Source organism: Cygnus atratus, chromosome 22 (genome assembly GCF_013377495.2).
Source record: "Cygnus atratus isolate AKBS03 ecotype Queensland, Australia chromosome 22, CAtr_DNAZoo_HiC_assembly, whole genome shotgun sequence".
In the NCBI taxonomy this organism is placed as follows: Eukaryota; Metazoa; Chordata; class Aves; order Anseriformes; family Anatidae; genus Cygnus; species Cygnus atratus.
Genome location: NC_066383.1, coordinates 1,555,031 through 1,574,026, shown reverse-complemented (window position 1 = coordinate 1,574,026; position 18,996 = coordinate 1,555,031). Strand labels below are relative to the sequence as shown.

Sequence of the window (18,996 nt, the reverse complement as noted above, 5' to 3'; positions counted from 1 at the left end):
ATAGTTCTGTCATTGTCGGTTAATTCTGGGCACCTGAGTAGCTTCAGTCCTTTGTACTTTGATTGTTTTTTCTATGTTTATCATCTGTACTTTCATCTGTTTTTCTTGTTTGTGGTTTTGCAGAAAGGCAAGTGATTTTCTGTTGAAGATTTGGTTTGTCTGGGTACTTTTGGTGGTTCTCGAAACTTCGTAGTAGTTAGGAAATCCCATGCTGTAAAATCTGAGAAGCAGACTGAGATGCAACACTGGGCAGACAGACTTTGTAGGAGTTAAATAATAAGACAGCTGCTTGACCACTCCTCAAGGACTGCTGTATTTTGTGTCAACCCCCATTTATGTTCTGTACTTTCAGAATTTATTAATATTAGCCCCGCTGTTTTTCTCATGTCTCAGCCTCCAAGTCCCACCGCGCTGCTGGCCTGCCGCGTAACCTTCACACACACCGGTTTTCTCAGTTTGGAAAACGCAGTCGATGACAGTGACTTTGTAAAATACTTGTGAGTTGCAGGGATGAAAAGCCATATTTGAGCCAAGTAATATTGCAACATATGGATTTTCTAATGTTTCTCTGAGCTAGTTATGTTACTGTCGAGGAAAGGAGCATCTTTCCTTGTAGGGCACTGAAAAGTGCTGTTTCTATGCTAGGAGAAATGAAGTTGTGAAAAAAACTTTAGATAAGGTTTCTCACACAAACCTACAAAACAGCTGTCCTCAGCCTGTCATTAACTTTAGCATATTTTGGTATTTTTACTTAATATTGCGTTTCCCTTATGTTGCTGACCATCTGACTTCCTCTCAGCATCTCTTTATGATCCTGGAGGTTGCAGCGCTGGGCACAATCTGCTCCAGCCTTGCCCCTTGGCAGCCCTCTGTGCTCACAGCCGTGCACGCACACTCGATCCCATTGCCTTTTGTCTAAATTTTGTGGGGAAGCAGGATTACAGGAGTGAAAATAAATATAAAATGTTTTAAATATAAGACTCGTTATTCACTCACCATTTTAAAACCGCGCTGTCCCAGGAAGATACTGCCTGAAGCTGCCTGAAGCTGGCCAGCAGACCCGTGAGATAAGGTGAATGTACTGACTCCACAGCTAGAAACGGGATTTCTTTTTTATATATGTGCTTCTGAACAAGGCTGTTTTTTTCTGCAGAGGGTGCACTTCTTTCACAGAAAGTCTGGAAGCTTTCAAAGCCCCTAAAGCTGTGGTAGGTTTATTTCCTGGGAGATCTTTCTCTATAGTTCCCCGAGCAGGATCCAGGTGATTGTTCCTCCGCTCGAATGTCTGCAGGGCTTCGCTCGTGAGTAGATCACTGCTGACGGTGTCCACGCGTTCCTCACCCTGAGGATGCCACCCTTGGGATCTAGAGGTACAGTTAATAATGAGGTTATTGAGAAGATAACCTCTGTGTCCCCCAGTGTCCCCTAGTTTATAACCAGGTTGCCTAGAAAAGGGGTGATGTAGAAACCTCCAAATTGCTGATAAGAAGCCATTGAGAATCCTTGAATTTGGCAAATGAGTAAATGAACAAGAAGATGGACAGTTGGCAGGTGGTACGCAGCATCCTTTTTGCCTTGTGCTGGTAGAACTTTCTTGGAGAAAAATACAAGCCTGCAAATGTTTTAGAAAGGTACAGGGGTTCGGCCCTGTCTGTATGAAGTCCCTGCAATGATCCCAGCTCTTACATCTGTTCAGATGGGTTCTGAGGCCTGTAGTGTTTCCAGTGTTTGATACTAGGTAAGGAAACATGCCAGGGTTTGTGAGGGTTACAAGTACTTTTTAATGAGACCTCAATATATCACTCTTAAATCTGGGACAGGAGTGACAAGAAAACTAATTTTAAATGCAATTTATGAAAGTGTGTAGAGATTAATGGATTGTAAAGAAAGATTTCACTCTCTGTAGAGCCCGGTTTGTTTCTCATTCTTTGTAGAGCGCTTAGCCCAGTGCTGCCCCAGATCTCGTCTGTGACTTCTGCAAGAATATATGCACAGAATACGAGTAGCTAGGGTTTCTTTTTTTTGTTCGTTTCTTTTCATTTTTGTTTTGTTTTATTTTACTTTTAATTGAAGACATCAGGCATGTTTCTGAGGATGTCAGTCCTGACCAAGCCGAGATGAATACTTCCAGGAACTGTGTAAAAGCCTGAAGAACAAGGCAGTGTGGTAAACCCGCTTGTTTGGCACTGTCCGCTCTGGTGATTTCCAAAAAGGTGGTTTACTGAAATGGTGTCATTTCTGCAACTGAGATACATGGGTACGGTACCCTGTGACATGTCAGAGCTGACATTTGGGATTTTCTATTCCAGTGGCTTGCAGCCGTTTGTGTGCTCTGTATACATATGAACCAGCACCAGAATTTCACAGCTGGGTATCTGGCTGTGAGCTGTTCACTGGTGTGCAGGCAGTTGCCTTAGCCTGATCCTGTTTTACAGGGGGTGAATGCTGTGGACTTTTTTGGAAAAAAGAAGAGTGCCGTTGAACTCTGCCAACCTGTAGGCTCTTTTTAAAAGCCAAGAGTTTGACGCTTTCAAGGGTAGGGGAGTGTTTCAGCAGATATGAAGCTGAAATTCTGCTTTTTCTGTTGTTTTTTGTTTGTTTGTTTGTTTGTTTTGTTTTGTTTTTGAATGGCGTGGACATTTCACTGGGACTGGGCTTTAGATACTTACTCACCTAGATGCTCCAACACCTGCCTTCTGGCTCTCCGTCTTAGGAGTCATTGCGTTACTTACATGTAATGGAAAATGTTGCCTTGAGGTTCGGACGTTAGCTGTGTGCTGATGCAGCAGCACCTTTCCTACCCAGCACTCCGATAATCTGCAGCACTTCGACATGAATCGCGGTGCTCACCATGTGTAGCAGTGGGGGCACAGGCTGCCCTTTGTACCAGGGTAACGATGGGGCAGCAATGGGGTTTCAGACGGTGTGGGACTATCATCAGCACAGGCCTCGACAGAGACAAACGTTCCGTGCAGCACACCAAGCGGCCACCGGGCTGTAATAATATTTTGGTCCAAACAGTTCTGGTCTGGCATCGGACCAACAACCTACATTTCGTTTTCAATTCACATAACTCGTTTCCCTTATTATTGCTGCATGAATCAAATGTTTTTTGCCTTGGGAAGCTTTTGGCAAGGTATCCCCTTGTTGCATATGGTCCTTTCCCTCCCTCCCTCTTGGTTAGAGAGCCGTTTCCCTTCCACAGGCTAGCTCCCAGCGTGAGGCTCTCTGGGAATCTTTAAGAATTGGGACAATCACTTAATTGGCACATTGGCTTCCATTTGAGTTTGCCAATTAAATGAGTTCAATTAAACCAGAATGGATACTGTATTTTTGGCAGTAAGTATTAATTTATAGCAATCATTTAATTTTTGTTGGTGATGCTATAGAAGTAATTGTTTCCAGTTATGTTTACTCTGGTTTACAGTGTGTACAGTCTTGCAGTACAGTGTTGATCTGGGAGAAAAAATCATAATTTCTAAATTTCTGTTTTAAAATTTAGTGTGTGCAGCATTTAGCAAAAAAAAAAGAATGATATAAAATTTGCTAAGGCTGGATCAGTAAAGTTTACTGGTCGCCGTGTCCACCAGTTTGAATGCACCCTGCTTTTGCATTTTGCACGTCTGTTTATTTCAAAGTTAATCCAATGCGCATCAGTAAATAGAGTCTTACTAAATGAAACATTTGGGTCGTGTATTCACACACTACCACCTGTACTTCCTCTTAGTCGTGGAGGATAATGGCAATGAAGAAGACAAAGGTGGCACTGTGGTGCGCTAGCTAATTTTTTGAGTGCTCCCAGCAGCCCTCTGCCAAATTGCATACGTGTAGGAAGGGATAAAATGCATTAATGCACGTTAAGCACTTACGTCTGGGTTTACTAAGGCATTGGGGAGCCCCAGCACCCCCGCTAATCATGCCGCGTGTAGACAGCTGTGCTCGGTGGCATGTGTGGTGTCAGTAGCGGCTGTGTGGCAATGGAGGCCAGCTTCGCTTGGGCTGTGAATGACCGGCCTGAATTTCCTGGGTTTTAGGTAATTGAATTTCAGTTTCAGATGGTTTCACATCCCCATATCTTTTATAATTATCACCAATTTTCTGGTGGATCGGGCTCGGCCGGCTTGCCTTGTGGTGACAGCATGCTGGTGATGCTCTGCCGGTTGCTGTGGTGATGCCGATGTGATTAGTCCTACAATCAGTCTGTGCATCCCCCGTTTCGGTGCTGGGAGGAAGCACAAGGTGAGCTCTGAAGGCTGGGTTATGCTGTCATGACCCTCCGCCTCTTTTCCTCCCACCCAATTCCAAAGATGATCTCTTTTTACACATTTTGTAGTTGCAATGTAAGAAATGCCACATTTGTTTGAAATGTACTTATTTAGGGGGATAAAACTTATAATTTATTTACCTGTCAATCACTTTTCCCTGTTTTTTTTTTCTACTCTAAAATGAGACGGAACATGCAGGAAGGGAAAGGAGTTTCTTATTTATACTTGCGTTTTTTTTTTTAAGTCGGTATTCATTGCTTCTCAATTACCACAACATGAAAAAAGACAGACCAGGTTTGAGCTGCTGTCAGCAGATCGCTCAGCAGCCCCCCTCTGTTCCCCAGCCCCGGCTTAGCTCCAGGAGACTGACAAAAACCTGTCAGCACATATCTGCTCTTGTGGGCTGTGGGCAACCCTACAATTCAGCCTTCTTCGTTATACGGCGATGAATTACTCCCTGAAAATTGGTAATCTTTAGCCTGATTTTTGAACTCATTCCTTGCTTTCTTCGCTTTGAGGTCATTGCAAGAAGGTTTGTGATAGATGCTGCAGGCCTTGATTTTTCCACTGAGTGTGGCTTTCAAGATTTTGTCACCCTAGAAGTGAGTGTGTCTCGTTCAGTTGATTTTCCTCAGCTGGTGTTGTGAGATCCAGAAGCTTGTGGCTGTGACTGGGTTGTGTGAGGATGCGCGGCCTCCCAACAGTCAGCACCAGGGCTGGCTTGTGTAGCTGCAGACTGAAATTCACCATGGTTCTGCATAGCAGCAGCAAGTTACCAGCTCCAGGGTGTCCTTTTGGGACTGGATGTGGTGCTCAGTGGGCTCAGAGAGTCCCAAGGCCTCTCTTTGGTCCCCCTGCCAGGCTGCGGGGGTCTGCCTCGGGACAGTTGTGGTGAGCGAGTTCCTGGGATGAAGTGCTGGGAAGGGGATCACTGCGATAATCTCATTTAAAAATAATCCCCCTCCAAGAAGTTTAGTTTTCCTCTTGCTTTTTAGTCCATATTGTTCGGGATTGTAACTACTAAAATAGTTGCTGCAATGCGAGGAAGTGGGAGAGAGTAGCCAGGGGCTGAAGGATTGGGGCTGGAGTTTAAAAATGTGGCTTTGCCTCTTCAAGCCAGGCTACCATGAAACTCTGCCCTTGGTGGCGGTGCTCCTGGTGCGCCTTCTCCTCTGGGCAGTGTAAAAGAAGGGGAGCTTTAGGGCCTGCGTGTTCTTGATTTGCTCTGCGGCCTGTACTGCCAGCAACTACTTTCAGCTTGAAAGCGTCTGAAGTTGCTCTTCGGCATGGTTTCAGAACCCAAAATGTTAACTGTTGCTTCTTGCTTTGTGGCACAACCTTTTTCCCGGTATTTTTGTGTGGTGAAGGGGCTGCCGTCGGTTCCCCAGGCTGAAGGGCAGCGGTGTGCTCCAGCTGTGTGCTCCTGTAGGGATGTCTGCTGGCTTCGTCACGCTTCTTGTCTCTGGGTGTGTTCCTATACCTGCCTCTTGTTTTTTCTTAAGCATTGACCCTTAAGGAAGAAATCCCTCCTTGTTAGCTAATAATTTGATGAATGCAGTCTGACATCCTTGGGGGTGAGGATTCTCACCAGCACCTCCTGCTGAATTCCTGCTCGGTGCCGTGAGCAGGACATCGCCGTTCACCTTCCCAGCTTTCCCGACCAGAAGCACATGCAGCCCTCTCGTAGGCGATGCCACGTCTCAGTCTGACCTCCCCGAGTGACACGGGGCCTTGCTGGAGCCCATTCTCACCTGGGGTCTGCCAGCATCGTCCCTCGGCACCCTCACCCCGCTGGAGAAACGGCCACAGCAGGGCCACCTTCCCTGGTGGCGCTCGAGCACAGCTGATGAACTGACTTCTGCTCTGCTGCCCAGAAGTTGATGGCTGGCTTAGGGGATAAATGGCACGCTACAAATAGACCCATTCCTCACGTTACTGTGTTATTAGAAGGGTTTGCAGAATGAAGATACCGTATACCAGTCATGTGTTTTATGCTGTTGAACCAGCTCTTCTTATGAACTGAGCCCAGGTTGGCTTGGTTTACAAGCATAAACATAAATTCACGTTAACTCTATGGACCCGGTGATATATTGGGGTTAAATGTCAGGCTGCTGTTTTTTCTGCCTTCCCAGTCTTTCTCCCACCGCAGTGGGAAAGTTCTTTGGTTCCTAAGCCGATTTATACCTATAGCATAATGTAACGTAGCGTTGTTATTTGCACAATCACTGAATATGGTCAGGGGACTTACCAGAGTGGCATTTGCTAGTTTCAGCCTAACTTAATCTCTGTAGTTTTTTGTGCTATGAGAAATTGCATTCTGGCATAACAACCCAAGGCCCCACTGGTCCTTGTGTAACTAAGCCATGATTAGGATCCTTCCTCCCCCTGTGAAACAATAGACTGCAGAAATTGTGCATCAAGCAGGGTGAGGGATGTGGGGGTTGGTTTTTTTTTCAGCCAACAAGGAACTGGAATCAAAGTATTGTGCTCGTTGGATGTTCTGTTTTCTCTGGCTTTCTTCTAAAATTTATTTTGTAAGCTGTACAGAAGAAGGACTCTAACCCTGGCTGCCTTTCCCACGCATATTGTATGTGGGATTTTTGTTCTTAAAGAAAGTACATTCCTTAGCCAGTGTACCATTATGTGGGGTTCTGTACTGTACCACTGCAGCTCCCCGGGCTGAAACCTTTGTGAATGGTAATAAGGGGCTCACTGCTGCTCGCTATAGAGTGTCAAGGCCAAACTTACAGCTCGCAGGTAGTTATCATGCTAATGTTGTCCTCAGTGGCTAACCATTCATTTTTGCTTGGTGCATCCGTTTTTGCTTGGTGCATGCCATTTTCTGAAACAAACAGTAGCTGTGAAAGAAAACACCAGTATAGGGCTGCTTTGCTGGCACTAACTGCCCTTTGGGTGCACATCATTCATCCGCAGAGTCTGTGCCTGTCCATGCATCTTTTTAAGGCCCACTTGGGAAACCCTGGTGTGACATAAAATCTGCCTGCTTTGCGGAGGTGAGTTTTGATCGCAGTGGCAATAGTCCTGCCCAGGGAGGTTGGTGCTGCTGCCAAGTCGCTTACTCGGTGTCTTGGATTCCATTTACCAAATTAGCTGTTTCACATGTGAGCTGGGGATGGTTGGACCCACATATCTGTGAGCTAGCAAACTTTATGTGGAAAACCAGTAGATGAATGGTTAAGAATTTGTGCTTTGTTCAATCCAGGCCGATCCTTTAAACTATGGTAAATGGATGCCCTGGACTAACTCCACTGTAACGCTAAAGCTCAGGAATGAGAGGTTTCCCTTAATTTGCCAGCTCATGGCAATGCTTAAAAGTTTTTTCTTATTTTTTTCCCTTTGGAGGGAAAATGTTGGGAACAGAAAAAACACGTCCTGTGTGGTCTTGTGAAAGAGAAGAATTCACTGTTAACCGTGCCATGCAATAAGTGCTGGCTAGAACAATTCAGCATTGACAGGGAATGTGGAAAATGGAATTAAATGTCCTAAACTCAAAAAAAAATGATACACATTAAAGTATCTTCTTGATTGAATGCAGCTTTCTTAAACGTGGGATTCAGAATGTGCCCAGCTGGTATTCAGAGTTTCCCTATTGGTAACACTTGTCATTCCTTCACTGGCTTTCCTCTATCACATTCCTCCTTTGCCAGGAGACTTTAAAGGCACCCCTAGCAGGGTAACTGTTTCTCCACACACTACAGTCCCCAAGCTGAGATCTAAATTAAAATCTCTGTGCTACCTCTAATTACTCCAGCAGCTCTGACCTTGAGCTATGCCTGCACAGAAGCCAGTCCTGCAGCTCCCCTCCGGCACGGCAGAAGGGGTTTTTCATTTATCCTTGCAGCCAGGTGAGGAGCTAAGTGATGATGTTAATTAAAAAATAAAAACAAATATATAGAGAGAGAGAAAAAATGTAAAAATGTCAACTTTCTCATTCTGAAAACCACCTTTGTGCCCTTTTGTTGGCACTCAGGTTGCTGCCATCCATCCCAGCACGCTGGGCCCAGTTCGTGATGCCGTGCGAGGACACAGGTGGGTTCGTGGCCCCCTTGGCTATGGGAGCAGGGGCTGCCCTTGGTTTTCAGCTGTGTACAGGCTCCGGGCGGTTATTAAATGTGCCGGTGCTGCACTCTGTTGATCAGGCTGTGAATAGCACGGATGCTAATTCTTAAGGTCAGCTGGGAAGTGTAGCGTCTGGAGAGTATTTCTTTTCTTTTTTTTTGCTTCTTCAGTAAAACTGCTTTAGTATAATGGGCAGATATTTTTGTTTAAGATGACATTGTCAGACCTGTGCGCACAAACCAAGTGCTTATTCACTTTAAATGTGTCCAAATATCTTAAGCAGTTCTGGAAGCCTTAGCTTCAGCGTGTTAAAGCTGCTAGCAGTGACACAAACGTCCTGCATGAAATCACTTAGGAAGCTTCGTACCTGCATACACTAAATGAATCATCAGAGAATTTTTGTAAGAGAGCTTGGCAAATACTTGTATTTCCGTCATACTGCCACTGTACTGCTGACATTTTTTGATGAATGTTGTATCTTCATCAATTGCTGTACATTTCTTCCATCCAAAAAAGCGACCCAGTTACAGGCTTCCTGTGCTCAGGTACATTTTAATCCTTTTAGGGATAATGCTCAGGCAGATGAAAGCTGCAGAATTGGGACCTTTCATTTGGATTTATTTCTAACAGCTCGGACATGCGGATTTTAGGTATAGTAAAAGTATTTTGCCTTTGCTTTGTTGATTTATTTGCTGTGCAGAACCAAGGTTGTTATTTTTGGCTAGTCATGTGTGGAGGCCGGAGCTGGACTGGATGACCCTGGCGGGTCCCTTCCTATTTGGGATATTGTGTGATTTGATAATCCTGTAAGTAAGGAAACTTTCTCTCCCTGGAATATGCTAGTGGCTGCGGAAGCTGAGACGAACCGTCTTTCTTCTTCCATCCTGCTTTGGGCTCACTCCTGAACAGCGATCGGTAACAGCAGGGCAGCGCTCGTGGAGTCATCATCCTTTAACCTCCTCATGACAGGAGATGTGTGTAGGACAGCTTCTTTTTAATGCTGCAAAGTAAACTCTGCAGAAGAGTCGATGCCTGTGTGCAGCTAGCCAGTGCCCGAGGTTGAGAACAGCCAGCGATGGCCCTGGGGGTCAGCGCCCTGCCAGGCACCGAGCAGGACCCAGGCAGCCTCTGTCGCGCACGGGGAGCCCTCCCCTGCTCCCCACAGAGCAGTGGCTTCCTGAAGGAACCTCTCTGCTTCCTGCTGTTCTTCGGTGACATAAAGCTCCAACGCAGCTTGTCTTCTTGGAAAGCTCCGGTGATGGCTTTTTGGTTTGGTTTGGGTTTAGAAAGAAAATCAAGGGGAAATGGGAATGATGTAAAGGAAAGACTGTCATGGAAACCAGGCAGCGTTTTGAATCCGCTATCCCATTTTTAGCAACAAGGCCTTGTGCCGAAGGAATCCAGAACAATCTGGTCTCCTTAAGCTGGTTTGGGTGAGAGACTAACGATAGGAAGACGCATAAATGTTCCTGCCTGCCTAATATTTATTCTTACTTTGTGTTAACCTTGGCTACGAGCAAATTTCCCCCCTTCGAAATCCCACTTGGATCCCACACCCTGGCTCAGGCCTCGAGTTGTACCGGTCACTGCGTGTGGTGCGTCCTCAGGGCAGCGCCGGGTGTTTGGGGTCCACGCTCCCTGCAGGAGGGCTCCCACCCCCTGCCATCGGGTCGCCCAGGGCTGCAGCCCACCCGGTGTGTCTCTGCTTGGAAGAGGTCTGCTCTCGTGTCCTTCTGTTGTAGGATCATGGCCTGGGGCTGCCCTCCAAACTCTGCACAGAGCTATCGAGGATACAGGTGCATGGTTATCATGAGTGCGAGGCAGTTGGGGAGGGGGGGATTGTAGAAATCATAGTGCTGTTGAAAACCGTTTTACCAGTTATACACGATCCTTGGAGCCTGGTGAGATGCCACCCTTTCTTCTCTTCTTGTGCCTCCCAGTGCAGGTCTGCGGCAATGGGTTTGCCTAGGTTCAGTGTCTCCCCCTGTTCCTACCAAGGTAGAACCTGTGTCGCATCTTGTTTGATGTACTGCTTTCTTCAATTTTTTGTGTGTATTCAAATTGTGTTATGTTTCTGGAAGTGAGGGAAAAGGGTTGACGTGCTTTCTGATAAATTCAATCAGACTTTTAGGAGAAAATCCCTTCATGTTACGCTGTGCAGTTGTCATTATTTGTGGCTTAAAGTTTTGTGCTAGAGAGCGCAAAGCTGAAGTTTTCCAAATCATGCCTATAAAAGCCCAAAAAGTTCAAACTTGGATGCCTACAGCTCGTCACCCTGGTTTGTGACAGCTCTCGCATTCCCAGGAGGTTTAACAGCAATGCTTGAAACTGCCCCGAGTGCCGCAGGTGCTTCGGGGGCCTCCTGCAGTCAAACAGCTGGGGTGACCTGAAACTGAAACGGCCGTCCGTCAGAAGGGTGGGATGGACAGACAGACGTCCTCCCGAAATTGCTTAAACTCGTTAGTGATGCCTGCTTGCCTCACAGTTGATGTTGGTGTCCGTTACAAAACACTGAAGATCTCAAATGTCCCAGGTGTTACTGAAGTGGTGCAGTCCTTGAGCAAGCCTGCGGTAGGAGGATATCTGGGTTCGGGGGAAGCTGGTGGAGCGTGGTGGGGCTGGGAAGCCTTCGAGCGTAAGAGGACTGTGGATGGAGTCAACAGGCTGCGTTCTGGATCACGTCCTAATTTGTTTACCAAGTTTGGACCAAAGCAGATTGATTGATGCAGCAGTGACATTAAGCTGTGAAAATTGGACTGAATAATTTGCATGAACAGATTTGCTCTGCAATTACTAGGTTTCCACAGAAGAGTGATGCATGGAAAATAAGGAAGTGAGAAGCAACTGATGATGTTAGCTAGCTAATTTTCAGATGTAAGTAATTCAGCTGTTTCAAAATGATTTAAAAAGTTAAATGACTGTGACACAAAACACAAAAGACGACAAATCTCATTTTGGAGTGTTCTGTTTGTATTTTGAGAGAAAGGTAATCTAGGGTGACATTTTGCATGCCAGGTTTTGGATCGAAACAAGTACAAACTAATGGTGAATAAAGTGTGCTTTTCTGTAGCTATGTATCTGTGGTTTAGATGGAAAGTAGCTGCGTTTCATTTTGGAGCAATATGGTTTATAAAATCGCACGAAATTTCTTCATTATCTAATCGCCAAGTTCTTTCCGGTGTTCGCACCTCATACTAAAGATTTTGGCTTACACAAGATCACCGTTCTGCCTGTTTTCCTCAGCTGTGAGTTCTGGGAGATGACGTTCTGTGGCAGAGTCCTGAGAGCTCAAATCTAATTGGAACAGCACCCGCAGTTAATGAGTGTACCGCATCTCATTGTGGTCCATGTCAATGGACACGTGCTGCTGGAAAGGGGAGAGGCGGATATCTCCTTCCAGCAGGATTGGACATAACTCAATCGGGAAGGAGAGGATAATACCATTTTTTAAAAGAAATGCTGGCATTTAAGTCTCCCGGAGGTGTGAGTTTTGCCTACGCTGCTTTGAGTCAGATCCAGGGTAGTCTCTGCCCACTGTTGCAAACTGGCTTGCAGCCCACGTTTTTCTGTCAGATTTGTTTAACCATTTTTATATCCCACCAGCTTCTACTGCTGATGGAGAAGAAAAATTATTTTTCTTCCTACAAAAATTCTGTTCCTTAGAAAATTAAGGCAAGCGCATCCAGCTTTGCCAAAAAGCAGCTTACAGGAATGGCACATTTATTATTGTAATTACTTATTTTCTTATGTAAAGGACCTGTAAGGTTTATTAGATTGGTGATCCTCTTAATGCTGAAATTCACAATGAGACTCTCAAGTGTCCTATTACACACTGAAGTAATTGTGTGCTTAATAACAGTCAGTCAGCCCAGGAAGGGTTTATTTAAGGATGTAAATATTGTCCTTGTTTTCCTTCAGTGTGTGGGCGTGCATGTTCTGTACAGCTGTGGGACAGCGGAGCTGAAACATTGCTTCTCTTCAGGGCTGCGACAGGCACAAGTGGGAGAGCGAGCATCCTCACCTCGAACTTGTCCGAGATGTCAGAAGGGGACAGCGTGGCCAGCACTGTTGCAGCATCACTTTTCTGAGGAATTTGGCTCAGAGGGGAGACCTTGTGCTCTACTCAAGTCCTGCCTAGGCGCAGTGATGCTGCCTAACGAATGCAGGTGTCTGCAGTGCATGCCTGCACCTGAGCCAGGGCCACTCTGGATTCCCTCTGTCAAGGCAGAAGTAGATACTCCTGCAGCTCCTAGTTGCTTTTTCCTAATCCAGGAAAAGAAAAAAATCTATTCCTGACCCAAAGTGCCTGCATATCTCTAGTGACTATAAAGGTAGCCTTGGGAAGATAGACAGTTGTAGCTGTGTCCCTTGTACATGTTTGAAGTTACATGAGATGAATCGCTCCCTCTAGCTCTGTTGCTGCTAGTTAATGAATATGGGAATGGTTTTGACTTACTTCAGCTCTTTGTGATGTGGTGAAGCACATGTAAATTTCACCCAGGTCAAGCTAAAAGGAGAGCTTCAGGGAGGGCAATAAGAGCTTCTCCCATTGTTCGCCCTGTACGAGGGCAGCCAGCCTGAACTGTGGTTGTCTGACTCTAAAGTCTGGGGGCGAGGACCGAGTTGTGCCCACAGCTGACACTGCGGCGTGCAGCTGTGTTGTGCTGTCCAACAGCCTGCCCGCTGATCGTCTGTGTTCACAGATCCTTTGGTGGGCAGGGTGAGAGGCACTGGCACTGATCTTCTGGATCGGAGAAGTCTGATCACTCCTGTCATTAGGAAATGAGTTTCCTGTAATACCTACTTGTTCTGGGCCTCCAAGAGAGGGAATTCTGAAGTGACTCTCTTCTTCTTGCTTGAGCATTCATTATTCCGGACATTATTCATGTTTTGCACTGCATTGTACAAAGCAGAAAAACAGCTTTCTGTGATCTGTCCTGTGCTCGTTCAGCTGGTCTCATCCGTGCCACTAATGAGCCAACATCAAGGACCATATTTTTCTCCTCTTGCTCTATGAAGCCTGTGCTGATCTCCTGGTTTGATCACTGGCTCCCTTTGTGAAAACCTTACCTAAAAACCCTATTCCCTAGAGCTTCGGGCCTGCAGCAGCACAGTGGGAGGAGCGCGTGGTGCTCGTGTTCCACCTGGGGTGCTGAGTGCCTGCCCAGCACGGCTCACGGCTTATGGAGGAGCAGCTGGAGGAGGGAGAGGGTGGCAAAGTGTGACAAAACAAATGAAAAAAAGAGAGTGTGGAGTTGTGGCCTCACCAAAGTAAATGAATTCTGATGAATTTTAATATGTTCGTGCACTTATTCCAGTCGTTTCAAATACCTTTTTTTGAAAGCTCACCTCCCACATATGAGCAGCTCTGTTATTACCTTGATTTTCTGCCGCATGAGCTATCCAGCTTCTTCCACTGCCTGAACGCTGCACAGATGTTTGGAAAATTGGGTACTTGAAGAGGAGTCCACGGATGGAGTTTAGGAACATGTTACACACCTACGTCTGAAAATCTCTTCTTTAGAAACCAGAAGAAGTAATTAATAAAATGCTGGATCTCTGGAGTTATTAGTAAGGCCCTACAAAACAGTTGAGGAAGAGATAATCATATACTAAGTTATACCCTAGTTTCAGTTTTCTTTTTCTTCCATGTTTAAAAGGCAGAAGTACAGCTTCTACCACAAATGAGGTTTGAGCTATGGCCACAACATGCAATCAAGCTTTAAGTTCTTTTTATTCATTTATTTGTTTGTTTGTTTTGCAGGCAAGAGGTGCGGATATCCCTGACATTCCAGGGGAGTTGCCGCTTCGGACTTGTGGCAGCACAGCAAGTATGAAAGTGAAGAATGTGAAAAAGTAAGAGCACTGTTCTTTGATTTTCCTGTATTTGTTGGGCTTCTAGTTTTGATATCCTGGATTTTAGCTGTTGTGCTGGAATACAGCTAGGGCATTGAGCAACCATTTTTGTTAATGTCTTCATCAGAGCAACCAAAATCATAGAATCATTTAGGTTGGAAAGACCTCTAAGATCATCTAGTCCAACCGTTAATCCATCCAAACAAAGTAGATTATAGTTAATGTGGTCTAAAACTGGGGACATCAGAGGTTTTGTTAGGTCTCTTGCCCATTTTGTGCCATATAAGCAAAGCCTGTTTAAGTTCTGAACCTCACAGTTACTGTATTTTTAAACTTCTGTGATTTCTCCCGAAACCAATTCATGTAAATATATATATGTAGGGTGGCCTATATATTTTTTTATTTGTGTTTTACTCTTTTTCTTTTTTTACATTCTGCCCTGTTCCTCTTTACTGAGTGGGTTTTGCACAATTTTTCTTTTTTAGGGGGTATTTTTTACTTCTCTGGTTTCCCAGATTTTTTTTTTCTGCAAGCTTAGGCTCTTTTTCTCTCTCTTTCACACTCTCCTGGATAATGTAAACCAGCTTACTATGTTTGTAGCTAAGGTTTCAAACCCCTAACCTGTAAAGAGGTTCAAAATTAATCGATATTACTTGACTTGTCTTTGCTAAGAGTGCTGACTTGAGGACCAGAACTCCCTAATATTGATTGACCTGTGCATTCAGATCACCCCTCTGTAGTGCTCTGATGCTGCAAGGGAAATGGCTCTTTGTTCTAGTGCTGAGCAGCCAGATGCTGTATCTCACTTCCCACTTGTATTCCCGTGGGAAGAGAGAGCTAGATAATGACAATCTCATTGGCTCACCACCAGAAATATCTATAGGAGTCTATAATAGCTTCAGCAGAAGCGAGAGCATGTTGCAGAGCCAGAGGATCTCCCCGTCAGCCATCACTGTAGCTGGAGACACTTGGGAATAATTATGCCTCACTTTTGAATTTTAAAAAGGCAAAGGATAAATAGCGTTTGTTCTGCACCCTCAGATACATCAACCCGGGACTGATGGGCTGTGATGCCTTTCACAGGTAAAGTTCTACTTTCCTATGTGTCTCGTGTAAGGCTGTTTATTTGCACTGCAAAAATGCATTTGTAAAGGTAGAGCGGCTTGTCCCTGCACCATTTCTTAAAGATGTGGGCCTTGGTGTTGATGAATTGCCACACAGTTCTTTAAGGATGCAATGATAAAAGCCACTTTGCAATTTAGTTTTCCTTCCTCATGCAGTTCCTTTCTCCACTGTTTCGGTGCATCACATCACCAAACCCCTGTTCCCTCGGCTTTGGGTTGAGAAGCTCCTTATTATTTTATATGAGTAACTGCATTTTATAACAGTGCTTGATGCTGAGCATGGTGTCAGTGATTTGCATCTTATGGTGTGCTTTTGATGTGCTTCAGGTTATCCTTTACAAAAGGTCATTTCCCGAAGATGGCTGAATGTGCGCATTTCCATTACGAAAACGTGGACTTTGGCAACATACAGGTGAGTTTCAGATTTCTTTTTCATACAAAACATCGTTGTGTTTGTCTGGTTACCAACTAACCTGCTGGGGGAAGCTCCACTGAGGTTTATTCAGTTTATTGTGAAATGTTAGTAATAGGAAGTTAAAGCAATAGGGTCTCTTTCTTTGCAATTGCTTCTATGTTCAGGGCCAGAAGCTGTCCTCAGCTGTGTGGCCACCCCTTTGAGGCTGGAGAGGATTTCATTTGCACAGGATTTGGCTGATGTCACAGTTTTAAGACTCCATCACACATTCATTATTGAGCTGTCTGTAGTAACTGCATGCATATTTTTTAGCTCGTGTGTGTATTTTTAAACAACTGTGTTGTGCACGTTTTTATGTAAATATAAGATGTTAATTCAAATTTACTGATTCTCTTCATGTTATCCGAGCTCTGCATTGTGCACTGCAGCAGCTGTGTCATCAGAATGCAAGAAACTGCTAGTCAGCCTGAGTTGCATTTCTAGAAGTGTGCAGGCTTTATTCCTTTGTGAGCCATCCATCAGAAACATAGGCAGATGCATTTTTCATTGAGGAGTACCGGGGAGGGTTGAAAACCAACAGTCACTGCTAGTTTCTCATAAATAGGGCACATCTTGTGCTGCACTTTCAGAAACAGGAATGCCTCCAGCATCTGCCAGCCTTGTAGCCAAAAAGAGGTTACAACCTTTTCATTTGTAAAACATTTCCTGTAATACAGTGAATTATTTACAGCCTTTCATGTTTCTGCACCTGACGGTTTTGCAAACAGAATTACGCATCCTTTTTTTCTGTCTCTAAATTCTGACTGAGAAGGTGTGCTCTGGAATTCGAGTCCTGTTCAGGATTCCTATCTACTGTTACTCACACTTAGTGGCTCTAGGTAGATCCACTGTACTGAGCAGGGGCTGCACATAGATTGGCAGACACGTGCACATAAAGTAGTCACGTAGAAATTTACAGAGCTGACTCCAAAGAACCATTTAATCTGTGATACATGCTGTTCCACCCCCCAAAAGCTTTCCAGTCTTACCTGAGAAGCGCAAAACCCTGTGCTTCCGCAGTTAAGGTAATGATTGTGGCCGAAACAAAAAAGAAGGAGAGAGGTACTATCCCCAGACGTCCCCAAAGCACGGTGAGTTAGACAAAGCAGTGGCCTCAGGAGGACACCAGAGCAAAGAGCTCAATGCTTTGTCAGGTCTCTGGCTGCTGACTCACAGCAATCCTCAGGCTCCTGAAGCAGAGCTCTGCTGCTTTTAGTTCCTGTGTATAGGAATAGTGTGACTAATCTGCATCCCTATTTTTGTCTCCTGGTAATTTTCTGAGTTGACATCATAGATCTTTCAGTCATTTCAGGGAGAGGTTTTATGTGGAGTAGGTGTTGAGCAGGTTTCTGTACACACGGGGATGGTTTTGGCATTCTGCGATCCTGAGTTTTCCTCTCCATCAGTCAGAGAGGTGGGGCGCATTAGCAGACCTCCAGTGCCCTGTGCATGCTGGAGAGAGATTACAACCTTTGCATGTTGCTAGTATTTAAAGGATTTTGAAGACAGATCATTTATTTTGTGGGGTTAAGCATTTCTTGGCATCTTTTAAGGAGGGCAGTGCGTACCTGTATGGTTGATGTGCTGAGTTGTGTGTTCACAAGAGGGAGAAACCAATTGCAGAAAAAAAATCCGAGAATATGTTCTTTACAGATTTGCTTCACGTTGCTCTGCCAAGCATGTGCTGGTGGGCAGTTTGCACAAGCAAGAGCTGGTGCAGTCTGGTGCTGTCTGCAGCTTCCCGTGCCCTGCTCAGGTGTGCTCTGTGTTACCCCCTGGCACAAGCACGACACCAGCAGCTGTAACCAGAGCAGTGTCTGGCTGAAATACCTGGGGAGGGATAGCACGGGAAGAAAAAGCAGTCCTGGGTGTTCGGTCCTATCTCAGTGTCTGTGTCACAAAGCCAGCAGGATGGTCAACGGCCGCGCGGGAGGCACTGCGGTGGTGGGATGTGTCGGGGGCAGCCAGTTGTGTGTCCTCCCTGCTGCCTCTGAGAAGCCCTGCACAGAACTGAAGCCTTACTCACCCAAACGTGCTCTTTGCTGTTTGTGTGCCTAAAGCCAAACAAGTGCTTAAACGAGGTGAATCGGGCCCTAAATACCAGCTCCGTGCCTCTTGTTCTTCCCCTTTTCCAAGCAAGATTCCTGATAGATTCCCACGGTGTGGTTTCTTTGTAATAGGGATAAAAATACCGGAAGAACAGAGCTTTGCTCCTGACATAGGGAAGAACAGAGCATTACAGTATTTCCTTAGGAGGAGAAGACCGGTATTAATGGCAAAATAAATGCAGGCTATTAATACAACAGCAGTATTAGTTTACAGACTTAAAAATAGGTCCATATAGGGCTCATACATTTTAATCAAGTGGCTTTCATTGGTGGCTCCTTTGTGATAACAAAGTAGACTAGAGAATAGCAGTAGGATGAAGTGACTTGTAATTGACAGCTTGGCACCTAATAGCGACTTACCAAGTTGCATCTGAGGGGGTAGTGGGTGTAAACTCCTTTCAAAATCTATTCACTGTTAAAAATTTGCATAGCAGAAATGCAGCATTATCTGGCTGTGTCAGTAATTGTGTAATGCTGTCTATTAACAGCCTGGCCAAATTTCAGATTGTTTTGTAACGTTTATGTCACTTATAATATGGTCTCATGCTGCAATTGGTATTAATATCTTGGCATTTCACCTCATGAGATCGTTTGAAATTAACTTTCTGAGATGTGTAAAAAGGGATTTGTTCTCCTCCTAGCACTGTGCTAACAAAACTAGATGCATTTTGGGACGCTTTTCTCTTCAGAGATGTTCTGGTACACTGCTTTCAACAGCCACATATTTTACCCTTATCTGTGTCTGGCCAGCAAGGCGCGTGTTGCATGGGCAGGAAGTTTCTGGTTTACCAGGCAAAAGCTGTATTCATGACAAAGGTAGCTGTTGTCAGAGCTGCAGTTACCGGATGGGCTTTACAAATTGCATCAGTGCCAGAAATCCACTGGTATCCTGCTGAAATGCTTTACATTTATTACTGCATTTATTTTTCATGCACGTATCATTGATTTTAACTTTATGACGAAAAGCCAGGTTCTGCACAGACCGTTTATTTTAGTCTGATACCAGGTAAGTATTTAAGAGCTTTGTTGCAGGAACAGAACGGCGGTTCAGCCCTCTGTGGTCTGTGTCCCCCACATTAGATGGTGTTAGGGCACAGCTAGGCTGTGAT

At 45.1% G+C, this 18,996-nt stretch overlaps 1 protein-coding gene across 2 annotated transcripts in view; it reads left to right on the top strand.

Moving 5' to 3' along the window:
- The window catches only part of ARHGAP32 (Rho GTPase activating protein 32), a 259,950-nt gene that overhangs the window by 106,991 nt on the left and 133,963 nt on the right, over positions 1 to 18,996 (top strand). For both annotated transcript variants that reach the window (XM_035555641.2, XM_050715088.1), the window contains exons 3-5: positions 14,110 to 14,201; positions 15,243 to 15,284; positions 15,653 to 15,737. In XM_035555641.2, coding sequence (XP_035411534.1) covers positions 14,110 to 14,201; positions 15,243 to 15,284; positions 15,653 to 15,737 — 219 coding nt within the window. The remainder of the gene's footprint in view (positions 1 to 14,109; positions 14,202 to 15,242; positions 15,285 to 15,652; positions 15,738 to 18,996) is intronic.